Source organism: Garra rufa, chromosome 24, assembly GCF_049309525.1.
Source record: "Garra rufa chromosome 24, GarRuf1.0, whole genome shotgun sequence".
NCBI classification, from domain to species: Eukaryota; Metazoa; Chordata; class Actinopteri; order Cypriniformes; family Cyprinidae; genus Garra; species Garra rufa.
Genome location: NC_133384.1, coordinates 31,799,237 through 31,821,857, shown reverse-complemented (window position 1 = coordinate 31,821,857; position 22,621 = coordinate 31,799,237). Strand labels below are relative to the sequence as shown.

General features: G+C 34.1%; 2 protein-coding genes across 2 annotated transcripts in view; one reads left to right on the top strand and one right to left on the bottom strand.

Moving 5' to 3' along the window:
- Positions 1-22,621, bottom strand: part of atg9b (autophagy related 9B) — a 38,440-nt gene that overhangs the window by 2,351 nt on the left and 13,468 nt on the right. The window contains exons 11-12 of the mRNA XM_073830602.1: positions 301-436; positions 63-168 (exon numbers count right to left, since the gene is read on the bottom strand). Of these exons, the coding sequence (XP_073686703.1) occupies positions 63-168; positions 301-436 (242 nt within the window). The remainder of the gene's footprint in view (positions 1-62; positions 169-300; positions 437-22,621) is intronic.
- Positions 17-21,378, top strand: LOC141300598 (tomoregulin-1-like). The gene is made up of 5 exons (XM_073830885.1): positions 17-440; positions 13,123-13,232; positions 16,352-16,481; positions 18,512-18,538; positions 21,248-21,378. The coding sequence occupies exons 1-5, from the start codon at positions 287-289 to the stop codon at positions 21,361-21,363; spliced, it is 537 nt and encodes a 178-aa protein (XP_073686986.1). The 5' UTR covers positions 17-286; the 3' UTR covers positions 21,364-21,378.

Genomic DNA, 22,621 nt, shown 5'->3' with positions numbered 1-22,621 from the left:
CATCGATACGCGTCGCCTTTTCCTCACAGCTAGCGAAAAGCGGACGCGCAAGAGATGCACACAAAGGCAGACCGACAGCTCAACAGCGAATCCCCGCAAATGTGCTTGTGATCGAAATGCAGGGTTGTTTTTAACCGGAGTGATGCTCATAAGGCTCCGTCGGCCTTCCTGGGACACAAACACGTTTTAAAAAGGATATTTTATCCGCATCCTCCACAGCTTGCTGCTCTTTTTCTTTTCCCCTGCGCCTTTATTTAACAGGTCAAAGAGGAGATACACATACATCATGTTACTAGGCACCGGGCTCGTAAGGTGGACCCGACCAGAACTGTCTGTGTTCTGCCTGCTGACCGTCATCCTCAGCCCAGCGCTCGGATCCGTCCAGTCATCCCACCCGCAGAACACTGACTGTGCGACCGGCAAAGGCAAAGGCTGCCTAGGTATGCGTTCGCAATTTCATACGTTGCATGGAAATGCATGCTCACTTTCCTATCTTTGTTGCAGATATTGCACAATTGTTGAAGATGGAGATTCAAGCATGGCCTCTGGAGGCTTACGAGTTGAGATGCAGGCAGTGCAGGATGCTAAAACGAAACTAAATAAACTGATGCATGGAGCAATTTTGCATGGTGTGCATATATTATCTCGATTTTGCATGGGCTCGAGTCTAGCATCCATCTTTTCATGCACCAGATCAGGTGAGACAATATAAGGGAAGCTGAACCCCACCCTATAACATCACTCTCATCAGATCAGGGGTGACTAAAAATTCTCCTCAGCTGTGTAAAGAGCTTTCTATAAATCAGACTCCTGCGTTTTTAATGCTTTGCGCATGGTTATTCCTTTTTGGCAAGGATAATAATGTTTTAAGCCACATGCATGCGTCTTAATAAGGCAACAGTGAGCCATGCTGTCCATACTGTCCCGTATGGCGACTGAAGGGGGGCTTTTCAGGCTCGAGGCCTGTTTGAAAAGGTGTTGTGATCTTATTTGTGCTGTAGATTGAATAATAGATTTCAACCGTATCTAAGTTATTGTCTTAAAGATTAGAGGAGTTTATTCCCTGTCAAAGTAGTTGATTATTAGGGTTGTATAGGTTAGTGTTTAAAGCTTTAACTTGTTTGTTATTATAGTTAGATGGATATACGCGCTTAAAAATAAAGGGTTCAAAAGGGTGTTTTTACAGTGATGCCATAGAAGAACAATTTGTGAACCTGGACCACAAAACCAGTCATAAGTGTCAATTTTATTTTATTTTTTAGATTTATACATCATCTGAAAACTAAATAAATAAGCTTTCAATTGATGTATGGTTTGTTATGATAGGACAATATTTAGAAAATCTGGAATTCTAAATATTGAGAAAATTGCATTTAAATTGTCCAAATGAAGTTCTCAGCAATGCATATCACTAATCAAAAATTAAGTTTTGAGATGATTGGACATTTACAAAAGATCTTAATGGAAACATGATCTTTACTATATTCTAATGATTTCTGGCATAAAAGAAACATTTATCATTTTGACCCATACAATGTATTTTTGGCTATTGCTACAAATATACACTTTCTTTGGTGGCATCAATGGTTCTTTGAAGAACCTTCAACATCCATGGAACCTTTCAAACGCAGAGAAGGTTCTTTATAGTTGAAAAAAGGTTCTTTAGATGTTTAAAATGTTCTTCAAAACGGTTCTTTTAGCAACTGTTCACTGAAAGGTTCTTTGGGGAACCAAAAATGGTTCTTCTATGGCATCACTGCAAAAAAAACCTTTTGGAACCTAGATTTTTCATTAGCTAATTACAATTTTTGGTTCCCCAAAGAACCTTTTTGAAGAACATTTGAAAAATCTAAAGAACCTTTTCTACATTTGAAATGTTGCATGGATGTTTAAGGTTCTTCATAGAACCATTGATGCCATTGAACAACCTTTATTTTTAAGTGTAAATGCACATTTTAAGCCTGTTGGCTCAACTCGTATGCTTTCACCTGATGACTTTTTACTCACAAAGTAGCCGTTTAAGACGTAACCTTTTAACACAAAGCTCATCTCTGTCTTTTGGGTCATTATATATAATGTAAACTCTCCAGATGGGCGCTTTTTTCCTCTTGCTGTCTTTCTTTTTTAAATCCTGACACCCTTTTTGTCACCTAGAATTAATAGGAGGAAAAGCAGCTGACAATAGCGGCCATTGTGCGCCAGTGTTTTCAGATTCAAAGCTCCAGTCACCAGTGGTTTAATCAGTGGCTGTCCTGCATAAGCGCCGGGGCTGGTTTTGTAAAAGGCAGGAACACAATGGAGCAAGTCTCAGGGGCATCCGAATTGCCCTCAGCAGTTGGATAGCACTGACCACAAGGAGAAAAAGCACCTTTCTTTTTAGTGTCACTAATTTATTAGACATGCTATTTTTGGCTGTTGCATTAGTGGTGTTTCTTTTATTGAAGGATGTATTTTGGCAAGTTGTCAGTGTTGTGGGCGTTAAGAAAAGTGTGTTTAATTGTCATGTTAGTGTGTTTTGTATATATATTTAAAAACCCAGATGTGATTTCTGTATTGATGAAGTTCCTGGAATTTGATCTTGGATTTCAGTTGATCAATATTTACGCTTGCATCTCTGCTTTCATTTCTTGCTTTTACTTGTCAGCAAATGATAAATTAGAATGCAATTATTTCACCCTCACATTTTAGATAAATATCAAATTACATACCTGAGAAGAGTGGTTTTGCCTCAGGAATAGAATTGGTGATGCAACACAGTTTCAAAGTTTGTTTAGTGTACAAAATATCCTTTTGAGTGAAAAATACTAATATTTTTGTGATCTGTTTAGACCTAATAAGTATTACCCTGGCATGAGCTGAATAGAAAAACTGAAAAATTTGTGTAAATAAAAGCATTTTACAAGCCTAACACATTGGGCCAAATATTAGTATACCTAAATTGGCACCAAAATACTGTAGTTTCATTGACACCGAAAGTGCTTTCAAATTTGTTTGTCAGTTGCATTTTATTTGGATTAGTTATTGTTTCATATTTATTTTTTCTAAAATGTGACCCTGGACCACAAAACCAGTCAAAAGTAGCATGAGTATATTTGTAGTAATAGCCAACAATACTTTGCATGGGTCAAAATTATACATTGCATGAGTCTATAATTAAATTTTATGCCAAAAATCATTAGGATATTAAGTAAAGATCATGTTCCATAAAGATATTTTGTGAATTTCCTACCGAAAATATATCTAAACGTAATTTTTGATTAGTAATATGCATTGCTATAAGAACTTAATTTTAACAACTTTAAATACGATTTTCTCAATATTTAGATTTTTTTGCATGACCCAACAATACATTGTATCGGTCAAAATTATCCATTTTTCTTTTATACCAAAAATCATAAGGATATTAAGTAAAGATTAAGTTCCATTAACATATTTTGGAAATTTTCTACCCCAAAACTTAATTTTTGAATAGTAATATGCATTGCTAAGAACGTCATTAGGACAACTTTAAAGGCCATTTTCTCAAAAAAAAAATTTTTTTCTTTTTTTTTGCACAACTCAATACATTGTAAGGGTCAAAATGATCTATTTTTCTTTTATGCCAAAAATCATTAGGATATTAAGTAAAGATTATGTTCCATGAATATATTTTGGAAATGTTCTACCCGAAAACGTCATTTTTGAATAGTAATATGCATTGCTAAGAATTTCATTTGTACAACTTTAAAGGCAATTTTCTCACCCTCAGATTCCAGATTTTCAAATAGTTGTTTCTCAGCAAAATATTGTCCTAACAAACCATACATCAATGGAAAGCTTATTTATTCAGTAATTACTCAGTTATATAGTGCTATGCTTAGTAGAATTCAAACTGAAAACCTATTTATTCAAAACTCATACATTTATAACTGGTTTTGTTGTCCAGGGTCACAAATGTAGTATTTTTAGCGCAACATTTACTATATAACTATTGTAATAAATGTTAACATAAATGTATATTTATATATTTTTATACATAGAAGTCAAAGTCATCTGTGACCCAAAATCACATCACAATCTCTGATCTTACCAAGAGAACAGAAACTTCACTTGTTCACTCTTAAGTGTATCTAATCTCTATCTAATCTATTATTCTTTAAATAAGCCATTTGAATTTTAGATAATGTCATTAGATAATGTGTTTTAAATAGCATTTACTGTTGAGTACATCCTGTGCACTTACCAATCAGAGCTGCAATCTTTGTCTGATCTGGACTCATTAATGGAGAAGCGCTGAAGCTACATAGAATGATTTCTTTAAGTAGTCTTCAGCCCATTTCCAGACCGCTCTTGAAACACACATCGCTCACAACACAAAGCGCATGCATTCGAGAGAATATCAATTGACATGCAACCGCCGTTTTGTTTTCAAGGATGCCGGGGTTCTAAAGCAAGGCTGGATATGAAAACCCAACTCTTATACTCATCAGTCAATTTAATGGCTTTCCATTGAACAGACAAACGGCCTCTAAATCACTCCAGTGCGAGGGAGATGCTTTATGCACAGCTTCCCCGTAGCCCATAGGTCTGAAATCAATGGCGTCCACCGTGACAGGGCGAGGGGTCGACCGGAGGGAAGCGGTATTGCAAAGCTTTGCATAATGCATGTGTGTGCATGCAGCGGGCGCTTGCGAACCCATTTAAGGCAATATGTTCACCCTGCGTGTTGTCACGCTATTTTAGCCCGTCCTTGGTGGCTTTATGTTTAAGACGGCAGAGTATTGTGCTATGCTTAGTAGAATTTAAGCTGAAAATGATTTTATGTAGTTAACTGTTTAGCAGGTGTAAAAGGTGAATGTGTCATTTCTACACCACTGCATTTTTAAAAATAAATGTTCATTATTGAAGAACCTTTAACATCCATGGCATCTTTTCATGGCACAGGTTCTTTAGATTATTAAAATGTTCATCACAATAAATAAAAACTTAAGGAAGGTTCTTTTGGGGGCCAAAATCCTTGCAAAAAAACCTTTTGGACCTTTATTTACCCCTTCTGCCATTGGTCAGATAAACGCATAGCCCGCCCTCAAACTCACACCATTGGGTGAGCCACGGTTGCTATGTAGGAATGAATGCATCAACATTTTTTTAAATAATGTAAACTGGTGGTTTACTTAGATTATTTTTTTGTAAATTGAGCAGGGATTACAAAGTGCTTGGTGGCTTCCATTTTAGACACTGAAATATTGTGCTATGCTTAGTGGAATTTAAGCAGAAAGTGTTTAAGCAGATATAAGTTACCAATTTTAAGTGCGAAATGTGTAATTTCTGCACCATAAAGTCACTTAAATAATGACTGTTTTCAATAAGATTTCCCAAACACTCCTCTTTCTGCCATTGGTCAGAAGAACAGATAGCCCCGCCCTCAGACTCACACCATTGGTTGAGCTAGTGTTGCTATGTTGCTATGCCAATGTAAACTGGTGGTTTGGGATTAGAAAGTCCTTGGTGACTTTCTGTTTTAGATCCTGAAATTTTGTGCTATGCTGAGTAGAATCTGAGCTGAAAATGTTTAAGCAAATATAAGTTAACATTCCTTAACTGTTTAGCTGGTTTAAAGGGTAAAATTAATCATTTCTGTTTACTAATCACAGAAAAAAATGATTGTTTCCAATCAGGTTTCTCCAAACACTCCCCTTCTGCTATTAGTCAGACAGATAGCCCCGCCTTCAAACTCACGCCATTGGTTGTGCGAGTGTTGCTATGTTAAGCTGGTTGGAATGCTTCAACAAATGTTTTAAAAATGTAAACTTTACTTAGATTTGTCTTTGCATATTTAGCTGGGATTACAAAGTGCTTGGTGGCTTCCTTTTTATACGCTGAAATATTGTGCTATGCTGAGTAGAATTTAATCTGAAAAGCAGATATAGGTAAACATTCTTTATCTGTTTAGCAGGTTTAAATGGCGAAATTTAATTTCCGCACCAAAGAGTCACACAAATAATGATTGTTTTCAATCAGGTTTCTCTAAACACTCCTCCTTCTGCCATTGGTCAGAAAAACAGCCCTCAAACGCACACCATTGGCTGAGCTAGTGTTGCTATGAAGGAGTGAATGCTTCAACAAATGTTTTAAAAATGTTAACTGGTGGTTTACTTAGATTTGTTTTTGCATATTACACTGGGATTAGAAAGTTTAATCAGATATAAGTTAACATTCTTTAACTGTTTAGCTGGTTTAAAGGGTAAAATTAATCATTTCTGCGTACTAATCATAGAAAAAAAATGTTTTCAATCAGATTTCGCCAAAAACTCCCCTTCTGCCATTGGTCAGACAAACAGATAGCCCTGCCTTCAAACTCACACCATTGTTTAAACCAGTGTTGCTATGTAGAAGTGAATGCTTCAACAAATGTTTTACAAATGTAAACTGGTAGTTTGTTTTCGCATATTAAGCTGGAATTAGAAAATCCTTGGTGACTTTCTGTATTAGGTGCTAAAATACTGTGCTATGCTTAGTAGAATTTAAGTATAAAATGTTTAATTGGATATAAGTTAACATTCTTTAACTGTTTAGCTGGTTTAAAGGGCAACCGTCTGCTATTGGTCTGACAAACAGATAGCCCCGCCTTCAAACTCACACCATTGGTTGAGCCAGTGTTGCTATGTGAAGCTGGTCGGCATGCTTCAACAGTTGTTTTAAAATTGTAATTAAAAATTAAAAATGTATTAAGCTGGGATTAGAAAGTCCTTGGTGGCTTCTGTTTTTAAGATGCTGAAGTTGTTATTTTTTTGTGTAGCTGGTTTAAAGATGTAATGTGTGTTTTCTGCACCTCTACACTCTTTTAAATAAAGGTTCTTTATTGGCGTCTGTGGTTGCATGAAGAACCTTTAACATTCAAAGAAACTTTAACTTGTACAAAAAGTTCTTTACAAGTGGAAAAATGTTCTTTAGAATATAAAAATTTTCTTTAAACTCTTTTTTTAGTGTTCTTAAGGAAAATGATTTTTCGGTGGCATCCCTGCAATAACTCGTTTATTTTTATTTTTTTTAAGTGTAGAGTCACAGAATTAATGTTTGCTTTTAATCAGGCCTCCCATATACTCGCCTTCCTGCCATTGGTCAGACAAACAGATAGCTCCGCCCTCAAACTCACACCATTGGTTGAGCGTTTCAGTGTTTCTGTGTGAAGCTGGTCGGAATGCTTCAGCAAATGTTTTAAAAATATAAACCAATGTTTTACTTAGATTTGTCGTTGTATAATAAGCTAATATGGCAAAAAAAAAATCAGCATTTAAAACAAATGATCATATTTAAACTTTTAGGCTACTTAGCTTTATAATTCCTTGTTTTTGACATGTAGCACTTTGCGTCATACTGTCAAGGTGTGTTTTGGTCCTAAAGTGCTTAACTCTGATGTCATGCTTGTGGATTCTGTCAGTTGCACACCGGCGTATAATTAAGAGGCAATTATTTTAAGGAAGCCCTTCACAGATGGTGCCTTCAAAGAGGCCCAGCCCACAGTAAACCACAATTACTCCCACCCACAGACACTGCCAAATGGACCATGCTGGTAGGCCTTTGTTTCCTTCTACGTCTGTAGTTACACCATCACTTTGATGGTTAAAGTTCTCCTTGCGTACTTCAGAAGAACCGGTTCCTACCTCTAGTTGATGCCTCTGGTATATAGGTTGTATATATAGTTGTGGTATTCTTTACCACAAGACTATAACTTGTTGGGATTGCGGTGAAAGATATATTTCTCCAAATAATTCACTGCCAAACTGAGGTTAAACCAAGTTTATCACTTTAAATTAATGTTAAAACCATCTTGCAGATCAAAGCTGGTTCCTGACCACTGGACTGTACAAACCTTGTACTCCTTCACAGTAATGGCTGATAGCTTCATACCTTCAAATCTTTGATCTCACAACATTAGACTAAGAGATCCGTATCAGGGCTTGTTTGATCTCAAAGACCTGACTGATCTAATTATAACAGTACAAGTCCACTGCAGTGGATTCTGGTTGGAACTCATTAACAACAGCTCTAGTCGTCCACTCTTTTTAGGATGTTTACCACCACAACCCTCAAGCCAAAAGTGCAATGCATTCCTGGTTATGATATACGTTCTGCTTCTTTGAAGTAGCCTTGAGTGTCTCTGTCCTTTAGCTATACCCATCACCCAACAGTCTTCCTCCGCTTCTTAATATGTGCATTGTCTTTTTTTGTGAGTGTGTCCCTAATATGCCAGAGGCAAAGAGGCACTACAGAATGGAGAAAAAGCGTATAATGTTGTCGTCCCTCGCAGCAGTTTACATTTATACAATTACAGCACAGCCTAGAGCGCACGCTCTGAGAGATTGGGTTACTTTATTGTTCCGAACGCACGTTTAAGCTGAATTTGAGTAGCTAGTTAAAATTGTGTATAAGTGAGACGGAACTAGTTGTTATACTTTTAGATGTTTACATATAGTCCACAAGAGAAAATAATAGCTGAATTTATAAAAATGACCCCGTTCAAAAGTTTACATACACTTCATTCTTAATACTGTGTTGTTACCTGAATGATCCACAGCTGTGTTTTTGTTAAGTGATATTTGTTCATGAGTCCCTTGTTTGCCCTGAACAGTTAAACTGCTTGCTGTTCTTCAGAAAAATCCTTCAGGTCCCACAGATTCTTTGTTTTTTTTACGCATTTTTGTGTATTTGAAACCTTTCCAACAATGACTGTATGATTTTGAGATCCATCTTTTCACACTGAGGACACCTGAAGGGCTATGCTACTATTACAGAAGGTTCAAACGCTCACTGATGCTCCAGAAGGAAAAACAATGCATTAACAGCCGGGGAGTGAAAACTTTCGGACAGAATGAAGATGTGGTCATTTTCTTATTTTGCCTAAATATCATATTTTTTTCATTTAGTACTGCCCTTTAGAAGCTATAGAAGATACTTACATATTTTCCAGAAGACAAAATAATTTAAATAATTTAAATCTTCAAATTCAAAAGTTTCCACCCCCGGCTCTTAATGCATCGTGTTGCCTTCTGGAGCATCAGTGGGCATTTGAACCTTCTGTAATAGTTGCATATGAGTGCCTCAGTTGTCCTCAATGTTAAAAGATGGATTTCAAATCTGTGGATCGTTGAGGTAACAACATGGTCTTAAGAATCAAGCATATGTAAACAGGGACATTTTTTTTTTTTTACTATTATTTTTTTCTTGTGGACTATATGTAAACATCTTTTATGTGAAATATCTTATCCAGGTCAGTACTAAATAAAAAAATTCATTAAGGTGTATAAAAATTAACTTTTTTTTTTTTAAGTAAAATTTTGCAATATGCATCCTGTTATGACATTGTGATTGAGCTTAAAACATTCATCCTGTGAAAAATGTGAGAATGCAATGTTTTGAATGTTTAATAAATGTGAGAAACAGCATCCTGCCCTTTTTAATGTGTTGTATGTAGTACAGATTTGCCACCATAATGTACAAAAGGCTTGTCACTGGGGCAGCACCCTTAAAAAGACGAATTTGCACCTTTTTTAAAGGTACATTATGGTACTATAGCACTAAATGGTACAATTTAGTCAGCAGAGGTACATATTTGCCTTTGTAAGGTACATACTGCAAGGGTACAGATATGTACCCATGTGAAAGGGTACAACGGGTGTACCCTTGAAGGTACTGCCCCAGTGACAAGCCGTTATACCCATGAAGGTACAAATTTTGCGCATTTTTTCTGACAGTGTAAACGTTTGACCTCAACTGTATATGTAAGCCATCTATAATTACAAGTAAAGTTGTATTATAACTTGACTTTTCCACAACCTAAACTGGGTCTGTATTCACAGCCCTGGACTCCACAAAAATCCCTGCTGAAAAGTCATGCTTGAATTTCCATACTGGTTCATGTTGCTGGTCTACCAGGGTCATTAAAGTTTCATTTGCATAACATGGCAAAAGCAGCACAGCTCCCTTAGACTCATATTTATACGACTTCCTTTAAGAACTTCTTCAATGTGTGAAAAATGTTATAAGCTGCTGACGAGCTGCTGAGAAAAGCAACTAGCAGTTAAACGTCCTTTAAATGGGAATGTGGGCCCAAAGTTGAGATATAACGTCACAGCTTCCTCCTTTTTAATAAGAGACACTTTGCGGGGTCTATTGACCCACTGAGGAGATGAGTATCGACTGGTCTTGAGCGGATGAGCTGTTTGGCTACAGGCAATGGACTGATGTCCTTATCTTTCAAACACCATTGATTTCCATGGCTGCTCTGATTATCTTTGCTCAGTGTGAGATCTGGGTCTCCCCTCTGCCCCATTTCTGCCCCGCACACATTGTGCTCTGTGTTTGTTTGGAGATGTGCAGTTGGAAAAGGGTCAGTTCAGATGAGGGACGTTTAAGAAACGTCCCATGACGGGACTAGGAGTTGAATGAGGCTTAATGTGAAGGTTCGGCCTTATCGGTTGGCATTTTTCACAACAAACTTAAAAGGATAGTTCACCCAAAAATGAAAATTCTGTCATTACTTCCTCACCCTCATGTCATTCCAAACCGTAAGACCTTTGTTCATCTTTAGAACACAAATTAAGATATTTTTGATGAAATTCAAGAGTTTTCTGAGCATTTCTGGGCCTTTTGAACGTGTCGGTTGCGTTGCTGTCTATTTAGGGTAAGACTATCCCTTTAAGAACACTGTAAAGGCATTACTGTACTCATGCTGTGAAATCCAGCTCGCTCTAACAGTGTACTTATTATCAGTCGGTCTATTCCCACAGGTGCCAGGCCCAACACATCATTTATCACAGCACTTTAACACCTCCACAGATTAACCTCTCATCTCATTTAAACAGCCTTATTAATTAACTTCTCAAGCTGCTCCTCCAAACTTCTCTTGTCTGAAGTCTGTGCATTGGTTTGATCTGGAGCACTTCATTCCTCCAAAACCACTTGGCCGGGATTCTGTGGCCGCAGCATTCGAGCAGTTTTCCAAATGCAAGCGCGCCTCGGCCGAATGCCAGGAAGCGTCTGTAGTGGCTTTAAGTGTCTGCTCCTCATTAACGGGCTGTCTTGCGCCTCGTCTCATCTGCCTGCATTTACACGAGGGTTACAGCCGCCCGCTGCCCTCTATTTGCATGGCTTTGTGGTGCTTTGTTCTTAATTTATATGAAATCTTCATTCATATCCTGAGGATAATGGCGAGAATTGTTATTAGAGGCCGCCTAGCTTGCTTTGAAGTGCTTTGTTTTCATTCATTTAAAAACAGTGAATTAAGAAAAAAAGTGTAATATTACTACCACTTGACTATTATGCACAATTTTTTTTTTCAAATTAAGGTAATTGCGACTTTTTATCTCACAATTCTGACTTTTTTCTCAAAATCGCGAGAAGTAAACTTGCAGTTGTGAGATATAAAGTTATAACTGCAAAATGTAAACACGCAAATTTATAACACTTTATAACACAATTGGGAGTTAAGTCAGAATTGTGAGAGAAAAAGTCAGAATTGCAAATTGAGTTTATATATCAATTTTGAGAAGAAAAAAAGTTTGTCACGCATTTTTGAAAAAAAGTCTGAATTCTGAATTTATATCTCGCAATTTTGACTTTACAACTCGCAATTGTGAGTTTATATCACACATTTCTGAGAAAAGGTCAGAATTGTGAGTTTTTTTCTTGCAGTTGGCTTTATAATTTGCAATTTTGAGTTTATATCCCTCAATCCCTCAAAAAAGTCAGAATTGTAAGTTTATATCACGCAATTCTGATAAAAAACGTCAGATTTGTGAGTTTATATCTCGTAATTCTGACTTTATAAGACACAATTGTGAGTTTGCCATGCAATTCTTAAAAAAGTCTGAATTGTGAGTTTATACATTGCAATTCTGAGAAAAAAATGTCAGATTTAAGTTTATATCTTGCAATTCTGACTATAACTTGCAATTGTACATTTATATCACACAATTCTGAGAGAAAAAAGTCAGGATTTTGAGTTTATAATGCAATTCTGAGAAAAAAACTTCAGAATTGTGTTTTTGTGTTTTATATTTTGCAATTCTGACTTTATAACTCGCAGTTGTGAGTTTATATCACACAATTCTGAGGAAAAACATCAAATTTGTGAGTTTATATCTCGCAATTCTGACTTTATAACTCGCAATTGGGAGTTTATAAGATGCAATTCCAATAAAAAATGTCAGATTTGAGTTTATATCTTGCAATTCTGACTATAACTCAAATATTGTGAATTTATATCACACAATTCGGAGGGAAAAAAGTCAGGATCAGTTTATATCACACAATTCTGAGAAAAAAAACATCAGAATTGTGTTTTATATCTTGCAATTCTGAGAAAAATTGTCATTATTGTGAGTATATATTTTACAATTCTGACTCAGTGGCGGAATTGGGCTTCCATAGGTTTAAAACAACATGAGAGTAAATAAATAATGACATGCGCTTCATTCTTGGGTGAACAATTTCTTGATCCCTGTCTCAAAGGTTTGTCAGCCCCAGCTGTGTGTCAGATGGAGGACCCAGCCTTGTTTAATTTTTGTTAATAGGCTTCATACTCACAGCTAGTGGTCTAAAATATGAATGACAGTTGACTGCTGACAGCTGTTGGACACATGCTCTGTACAGCTGCTTCCTAGGCCGCAGTCTGATTTCAGATCAGTGCGTTTCACAGCTTTGATAATGGGTGGATGAAGCTGATCCTGGACTAGAGTTTTAACTTTAAATTAACTTCCTGGTTCCAGATACAGAAGGTTCGTTTATGGTATACGGATGGACCCTCATATGGACCCCCATTAACACAGCATAACCACATTTAGACTCATTAAACACATTTGTTGGCCACCTGAACTTCTTGTATTTTGAGAGGCCACCATTGGCAGTCCAGTCCTGAATAAGTTAGATAAAACATATATTTACCATGCAATTCTGACAGGAAAAAGTATTGATTTTAGTTCATTTTGTGGTGTAAAAATGCCTTCCGTGTTTTTTGCTCCATGAGAAAAGTTGAGAGAAACAAGCATATAAGTAAAAATGGTTTTATACCTTGCAATATGATCAAGATCAACAAGTTTGTAAATGTTTGGTGTTCAATCAGTCTCTGTTTTGTCTTGTCAGATCTGTCAGAGAAGAAGAGCGACCTGCGTGTGTGTGACGCCACCACGTGCCGTTACAATGGCATCTGCCAAAACAACGGCGGTGACATCAAATGCGTATGCCAGTTTCAGGTATAGCTTTTTTGATTACTTTTTAATGCTGTTCATTGCTTTTATGAAACAAATCCTTCAGAAAATTCACTGAAACTACTTGCCCTCAGGCAATCCGAGATGTTGATGAGTTTGTTTCCTCATGGGAACAGATTTGGAGAAATGTAGCATTACATCATTTGCTCACTAATAGATCCTCTGCAGTGAATGGGTGCCGTCAGAATGAGATTCCAAACAAAAACATCACAATAATCCACATGACTCCAGAACATCAAATAATGTCCTAAGAAGTAAAAATCTGAGTGTTTGTAAGAAACAAATGCATAATTTAGATGTTTTTAGCTTCGAAACCATTGATTCTGGCTAATTTACGAGTCCTCTGTCCATAATATTTTTTTTCCGGTAATAAAGTAGTCTCATCTGAATCAGAAGAGAAATATGCACAGATTACAAGCATATGTTGGTGAATATTGATGTGAGAAAAATAGAGGCTGTTTTTTTTTTTTTTCACTGAAGGAAGCGATATTATGGATTATGGACTTGTATTTTGGCCATAACTTGCAATTGTGAGTTTATATAATGCAATTTTATATATCAGTTTATATCTCACAATTCTGACTTTATAACTCGCACTTATGAGTTTATATCTCTCAATTCTGACTTTATAACGCGCAATTGCGAGTTTATATCACGCAATTCTAAGAAAAAACGTCAGAATTGTGATTTATATTTTGCAATTCTGACTATAACTCACAATTATGAGTTTATATCATGCATTTCTGATTTTATAACTCGCAATTGTGAATTTATATCACGCAATTCTGAGGAAAAGACTTCAGAACTGTCAGTTTATATCTCTCAATTCTGACTTTATAACTCACAATTATGAGTTTATATCACGCAAATCTGAGGAAAAACGTCAGAATTGTGAGTTTATATTTTCCAATTCTGACTATAACTCACAATTGTGAGTTTATATCATGCATTTCTGATTTTATAACTCGCAATTATGAGTTTATATCACGCAAATCTGAGGAATAACGTCAGAATTGTGAGTTTATATTTCGCAATTCTGACTACAACTCACAATTATGAGTTTATGTCACGCAATTCTAGGAAAAAACGTCAGAAATGTGAGTTTATATTTCGCAATTCTGACTACAACTCACAATTATGAGTTTATATCATGCATTTCTGACTTTATAACTGACAATTGTGAGTTTATATCATGCATTTCTGATTTTATAACTCGCAATTGTGAATTTATATCACGCGATTCTGAGGAAAAGACTTCAGAACTGTGAGTTTATATCTCTCAATTCTGACTTTATAACTCACAATTATGAGTTTATATCACGCAAATCTGAGGAAAAACGTCAGAATTGTGAGTTTATATTTTCCAATTCTGACTATAACTCACAATTGTGAGTTTATATCATGCATTTCTGATTTTATAACTCGCAATTATGAGTTTATATCACGCAAATCTGAGGAATAACGTCAGAATTGTGAGTTTATATTTCGCAATTCTGACTACAACTCACAATTATGAGTTTATGTCACGCAATTCTAGGAAAAAACGTCAGAAATGTGAGTTTATATTTCGCAATTCTGACTACAACTCACAATTATGAGTTTATATCATGCATTTCTGACTTTATAACTGACAATTGTGAGTTTATATCATGCATTTCTGATTTTATAACTCGCAATTGTGAATTTATATCACGCGATTCTGAGGAAAAGACTTCAGAACTGTGAGTTTATATCTCTCAATTCTGACTTTATAACTCACAATTGTGAGTTTATATCACGCAATTCTAAGAAAAAACGTCAGAATTGTGAGTTTATATTTTCCAATTCTGACTATAACTCACAATTATGAGTTTATATCATGCATTTCTGACTTTATAACTGACAATTGTGAGTTTATATCACGCAATTCTAGGAAAAAACGTCAGAATTGTGAGTTTATATTTCACAATTCTGACTACAACTCACAATTATGAGTTTATATCATGCATTTCTGATTTTATAACTCGCAATTATGAGTTTATATCACGCAAATCTGAGGAAAAACGTCAGAATTGTGAGTTTATATTTCGCAATTCTGACTACAACTCACAATTATGAGTTTATATCATGCATTTCTGACTTTATAACTGACAATTATGAGTTTATATCATGCATTTCTGACTTTATAACTGACAATTCTGAGTTTATATCACGCAAATCTGAGGAAAAACGTCAGAATTGTGAGTTTATATTTCACAATTCTGACTACAACTCACAATTATGAGTTTATATCATGCATTTCTGACTTTATAACTCGCAATTCTGAGTTTATATCACGCAATTCTAGGAAAAAACGTCAGAAATGTGAGTTTATATTTCGCAATTCTGACTATAACTCACAATTATGAGTTTATATCATGCATTTCTGACTTTATAACTCGCAATTGTGAGTTTATATCATGCAATTCTCAGAATCATAAGAGAAATATGCACAGGTTACAAGCATATGTTGGTGGATATTGATGTGAGAGAAAAATAGAGGATGTTTTTTTTCACTGAAGGAAGCATTATTATGGATTATGGACTTTTATATTTTAACCAGAAATGATGGTTTACAGTTAAAAACATATTAATTATGATTTGTCTTCTTACAAATACACAGCTTTTCACATCTCAGGACTTCAATTGATGGTGTGGATTACTTGTGGATTATTGTGATGTTTTTAACAGCTGTTTAGACTCTCATTCTGACGGCACCCATTCACCACAGTGGACCCAGTGCTACATTTTCCAAATCTGATGAAGAAACAAACTCATCTACATCTTGGACATCCTGAGGTTGAGCCCATTCTCAGCACATTTTCTTTTTTAGGTGAAGTACACTAGAAAAATCGTTGAACATTGTGATTTTTCTACGACTGTGCTTCAGGAAACCTCTCAAATTAAAACCCTAAATCAATGCTTTAGCATTTACCTGCATTCATTTTCCCCCTCATTGATCAGTGAGCTCTCTCAAACATATTAATGTGAAAAATCTGAAGTGGCTGAATTCAATACTGCATTCAAAACCACCAATTTTCTCGCTGTATCTGAGAAGCCTCCCACATGTATTGTGTTTGCCGCAGTGCTCTAAAAACTACATCCCCGTGTGCGGTACAAACGGAGACACCTATCAGAACGAGTGCTATCTGAAACAAGCAGCCTGTACCCAGCAGAGACCCATCTCTCTGGCCTCTGAGGGCCCATGCTATCCTGGTGAGTCCAGATCGTCTCCTCCGCTTCCTGAAATGTAAACCTAACATCTTCTGTCTTAGTTCATATTACACTGACTGTGCACGTTTTATTAGAACAAGTCAGACAAGAACATTTTTTTAAGATGCTGCAACAATCAGGATCGATCTGCGATGTTGACTTTTTGTGGTGACTAGTTATTTATATATAAATAACTGAGTTATTACATATATATATGGGTCAAAGACATTAAGATGTCCAAGACAAAATAAATTTACAAAAGTGATTTTATGTCTATAGAAAGCACATTAAATTTAAGTAAAGTGTCTATTTTTAAGGTTTTAAATCTTAATTTGAAATTTTCAAGTTGTCAAAAATTGGTTAAAATAATGTTACATTGTCATTTGGTGTCAAACAAAATTAAGTAAAATTTCAAACTACATGCTTATACTGACTTGTACTTATTAAAATATATAAAAGAATATATATATATATATATATAAATAAAAGAATAAGCATATTAAAGCATATTCAATTTTAAATGAGTAAAAACAATCTTACTGACAAATAGGCAAACCTGGGAAGTGGCAAATTTTTTAAAAAAAAGTAGAATTACAACTAATTAGTATTTATGGTGAAAGTAATTTGTCATTTAATATGTCATAAATTGATTTTTGTTGTAAATATGCCTGACTAGATTGTTACACTGAATTACATTTTAGTGGGTGTCTTTTATAAATAAATAAAAATATTTATTTTTTGCTCAGAAAAACAAAAACAAAAATGCAATTAAATTAAACAGAAAACTTTTTAATATTTAATATTTATTTAAAGCAGAATTACACTTATTGTTTTTATACTAAAACCTTTTTTGTCTTTGACCCATATATGCCCCACATATTCATTATGAATTTCAGGGGTATTTCTGTCATTTTCATGACATTTTCTGACATTTTTCATAATTTTGGACCATGATTGCATTTTGTACATTAATTAAATAAAATACATTTTTATTAGGGCCCTATGGAATCTGTTTTATTTTTTCCCAAATTCTGTTTTTGTTTTTTGTTTTTTCAAATTCCATTTTTTCTGTTTAATTTTTTTCCCCATTTAGATTTTTCTAGAATCTGTTTTATTGGTAAAATTAAAAATTGTATTAATCAAAAAGCATGCCCAGTTAATTAAAATCATGAAACATACACAATTTAACAGCAATTTATTAACAAAAAAAAAAAGACCTTTTTTCTCAAATTTTTCTCAAATCAGTTCTTTATATACTAAATTCTGTTTTCCATCATTAAATTTTAATAATCAGAAGTATCTCTAAATGATTTATTTTATTCAAATAATTTCTGTTACAGTTTCTTTAAGTTAAACTGAGAACACAAAAAAGACAGGACTCATATTTAAATACTATTTTCACAGTTTAATATTTTTAGTGTAATATTCACAGACACTACTCCATATCGCATTTAGATTTACCTCATTTTAATATTTTTTAAATCCAAAATTAGGCAAATTAAGTGACATTGCACATTATACAGTAAATTCCATTTTTATGAATGGATTCCATGATTATTATATTTATTTGTATATGAACTGTGCACATTATTAAGATATTTATTCAAATAAAAGTTAATTTCATCTGATTTTATTTAGTATACATTTTTGATGGGCCTCTAATTGACGGAAAATTGCCATCAAGAGACATAAAGATGAAGTACGTTTGCAAATGAGATTGATTTTTGAGGTCCAGAAATGGTATTTTAACATGCTGTGTATATGAAGAGGCTTTATATTACAGACTCTAAAGATCAGTGTGTGATCTGATACATGACAACCTTTATTTTTAGCTCTAATTAATCTCATGATTACTTTTCATCCACAAATTACATGCCATGGCTCATAATAATTTGATATGCATGTTAATAATACATAATACAAAGACTCTGACAGCTGCGCCGCTGCTACCACTGTATGAACTCTTGACATATATTGATGTATTTATAAATGGAAAGTTATAATTAGTCCTACATGCTTTTCTTTTGTTTCAGATAGCAGCTCGGGATCTGGAGACGGAGGTTTGTTTTCTTTTCCTCATATTTTTATTTTCTGACCATACAGCAGGAAGGGTAATATCAGGGAAACTGGAATGTAGTCCTTTCTAGGATTTTGACCTACAGACTTCAAATTATCCCAGAAGCAGGTCACCTCCCATCACTCCAGAGCGCTGTAGATCAGCCAAAACATGCCGTCTGAGGTTATTTTTAGCCCTGTCGTGCTGAAGTTGCCAGTTCTGTGATAAAAGAGTGACCCCGCGCTGCGCTGGGTTTGAACCTCCCCTGGTGCGGGTTTTAAAGATGAAGGCTTTAGAGCTGTCATTACAGCAAATTACAGACCACTGCAGGAACGCAACTCAAGTGCTGCTGAGTATGTACTCGCTCAGCGGTCACTTCTGAAATCTATGCTATGCCACTGAGTATTTTTAATCGTACATTTACATTTTTTTTTAAACAATCAGTCTTGTTTAAAGAGTAAATTCTAAAAGGTTTTGGTAATTTCTCCATTTTAGGCTTGCTCCCTTCAGGATTTCATAATAGTATATATAAGTATGTATACGTATTGAATGTATGAAGTTATATACAACAATTTTATATAATACTGAGTGCTGTGTGTGCACTTGGATGGGTGAAATGCAGAGCACAAATTATATATGAGATATATTAAATAATATTAATAAAGATGTTTATAATAATTATAATCATAAACAAAATGTAAACTATTACATATATTAAATATATTATAGTGTTTTTTTTCCCTAAGACTTAAAGAAGTCATTTGTTATTTCTTTGAACAATTTGTAATTTAGTATAACAAAAATCAAATGCCCAATAATGATATCATTATAATATGGAAGGCCCTTTTTGCCACTGAATATACAATAAAAAAAGGTTCTATACTTGCAGTTCTAAAAAAAAATATCAGTGTTTTTCCCCTCAAAATTGGACTTTATATAAGTTTATATCCCGCAATTCAAACATTTTTCATGCAATTTTGACTTTTTCTCAAAACTGTGAGAAAAAAGTCAGAATTGTGAGACACAAACTTGCATTTGAGAGAAAAAAGTCAGAATTGAGACTTTTCACAATTTGAGAATTGAGTGATACAAACTCTTTTTATAAAATTGTGACATATAAACTCACAATTCTGAGAATTGAAGTCAGAATTGCAATATAAACTTAGAATTCTAACTCAGAATTATGTGATAAACGTTAACAATTGCAAGAAAGAAAGTCAGAATTGCGTGATATAAACGTCAAATTGTGAGTTATAAAGCAATTCTGACTTTCTCACAAATGTGAGTTTATATCTTGCAATTCTGATTTTTTTACGCAATTTTCACTTTTTCTCGTGATTGCTTGTTTATATCTCACAATTCTGAGAAAAAGTCAAAATAGCATGAAAAAACGCAATTCTGACTTTTTGTCTCGCAAATTCGAATTTATATCTTGTAATTCTGAGATATAAACTTGCATGAAAGAAAAAAGTCAGAATTGTAAGTTTTTATTTCGCAATTCTGACTTTATAACTTACAATTGCAAGTTTATATCTCACATTTCTATATAAAAAAGTCAGAATTATGAGTTTGTATCGCAATTCTGACTTTTTTTAACAGAATTGAGATATAAACTCACAATTGCGAGTTATAAAGTCCAATTTTGAGGGTAAAAAAACATTGATTTGGTCTTAGAATTGCAAGTCTACATCCCGCAATTCTGACTTTTTTCATGCAATTTTGACTTTTGTCAAGAATTGTGAGATATAACCTGCAATTGCAAGAAAAAAAAGAAAGTAAGATACAAACTTGCATTTGAAACAAAAAAGTCAGATTTGCAAGATTAAACCTCGCAATTTAAAGTTTATATCTTGCAATTCTGATTTTTTTAATGCAATTTTGACTTTTTCTCGCAAATTCAAGTTTATATCTCACAATTCTGACTTTTTTCCTTGCAATTGCGAGTTTATATCTCACAATTCTGATAAAAAGTCAAAACTGCGTGAAAAAGACAGATTTGCAAGATATAAACTCGAATTTGCTAGAAAAAAGTCAGAATTGCAAGATTAAAACTCGCAATTCTGACTTTTTTCTCTCAAATGCAAGTTTGTATCTTAGTATTTTGACTTTTTTCCTCGCAATTACGAGTTTATATCTCACAGTTCTGAGAAAATGTCTAAATTGCATGAGAAAAAAACAGAATTGTTAGATATAAACTCGAATTTGCTAGAAAAAAAGTCAGAATTGTCCGTTTATATCTCACAATTCTGAGAAATATGTCGCAGTTCTGAATTCTCACAATTGCGAGTTTTAAAGTCTAATTTTGGGGGGGAAAACATTGATATGTTCTTAGAACTGCAATAATTGCAAGTTTATATCGCAATCAGGTTGTGAACGTATCACTATGCCTTTGCAATATTTCAAAATGCCAGTGTGAACGCTAAGCAGACAGGACAAAATGTATAACTTTCCTTTTTGATCCGGACCAAATGAATCAAACGAACCAAACTACAAGTGTGAACACAACACACTCTAAATTAAAAAGTAAATTCTGTACAAGTTTAATCTAATGGACAGCTGTGAAGGACGAATAGGGGGAAAACAGCTGAAAAAGTTACTTAAGTACAGGTTAAAAATAAATAAACAAACAAGGCAGCAACAGTCATTCAGTGTTCTTCAGTGCTATTGCAAATGCTTTAATTAAATGTATTTTTTTTAAATAACTGTTTTACAGAATATGAAGGATCAGGCACAGATTCGGGCAAGAAAGTCACGAAATGCAGCAACTGCAAGTACGGCGCCGAATGTGATGAAGACGCAGAGGACGAGGACTCGTACGTGCCGCATTAATTCCTTTATGATGTCTGCTCATGTTGTCCGGCCAGATTTACGAGAGCATCCAGGAGTTGTTAATTAATGAGTCCTGTGTTTGTTCATGCCAGCTTTTTAAAGTAATGAATCTAGGAAGGTTTTTTTGATTTACAACATTGGAAACAACTACCATTGTGTATAATATAAAAGCATGAAAGCTGGAAAGATTTCAGTTCTATCAAAGCTGAGAAAATAACATTACTCCCATGAGACGGGAAGCGTTGCAAAACTTTTTTGTATCTGAAGTTTTCTGCCTGGTTCATGTTACTTTCGTATTTTCTTGCCAAGCGCTAATGAACAGTATGGACTAAGTCCAGGAAGTGCTGTAGCTTCCAAGGACATGAGATTCAGGTGCCCAGGGAAAAAAAAAAAAAAATCAGCGTCAGCTCTGAAACACTTACGGATAATTGGAGTTAGATTACATCAACCAGCAGGGGGAGACAATTACACAGGACAGCGCTAACAGGGATGCTCAATTGATTTAGTATTGATGTATGGTGAGATTTACAGCTCATCTTATTAGTTACAAAATTTATTTTATTTTTGTGTCACTCACTAGTTTTTTTTTTTATACTTTCTGTTTTCATGTCATTGTTAGGTTTTTGTAATTTTGTTGAGCATTTTATTTTCTTATTAGTTTAAGGTTTTTTAAAAATATATATTTTTAAGTTTTAGTTTTTGTTATTTTAGTACTTCAACCTAATGAAAATGAGAAATGTTGTTTTAACAACTACCTTAATTAAGTTTAATTTTAATTAATTTACAATTTTTATGTAATAATAATTATTATTATTTTAGTATTTTAGTTAACAATAACAACCCTGACTTATGGAAGCCCATTTTTGTAATTTTGTTGAGTTTTTTTTATTATTATCAGTTTTAGTTTTTTTTTTTTTTTTTTTTTTTTTATAAATGTTGCCTTGACAACTACCTAAATTAAGTTTAATGTTTATTTATTTAATTTATTTCTTTTAAAAAATATATGTATTTTTTCCAGTTCCAGTATTCAGTTCAAGTAACAAAAATAACCCTGATTTATGGAAGCCTGCTTTTGTAATTTTTGTAATTTTTTTTATTAGGTTTAGTATATATATATATATATATATATATATATATATATATATATATATATATATATATTTGCTTTGAGTTTTAGTTTTAGTTATTTTAATAATTAAATAAAAAAACATTAAATAAGAATGAGAAATGTTGCTTTGACAGCTACCTAAATTTAGTT

Coding starts and splice junctions, on each gene's coding strand:
- LOC141300598 (XM_073830885.1), top strand. CDS start 287: ATGTTACTAGGCACCGGGCTCGTAAGGTGGACCCGACCAGAACTGTCT. Junction 16,482..18,511: donor TGAGGGCCCATGCTATCCTG/GTGAGTCCAGAT, acceptor CTTTTGTTTCAG/ATAGCAGCTCGGGATCTGGA. Junction 18,539..21,247: donor CTCGGGATCTGGAGACGGAG/GTTTGTTTTCTT, acceptor ACTGTTTTACAG/AATATGAAGGATCAGGCACA.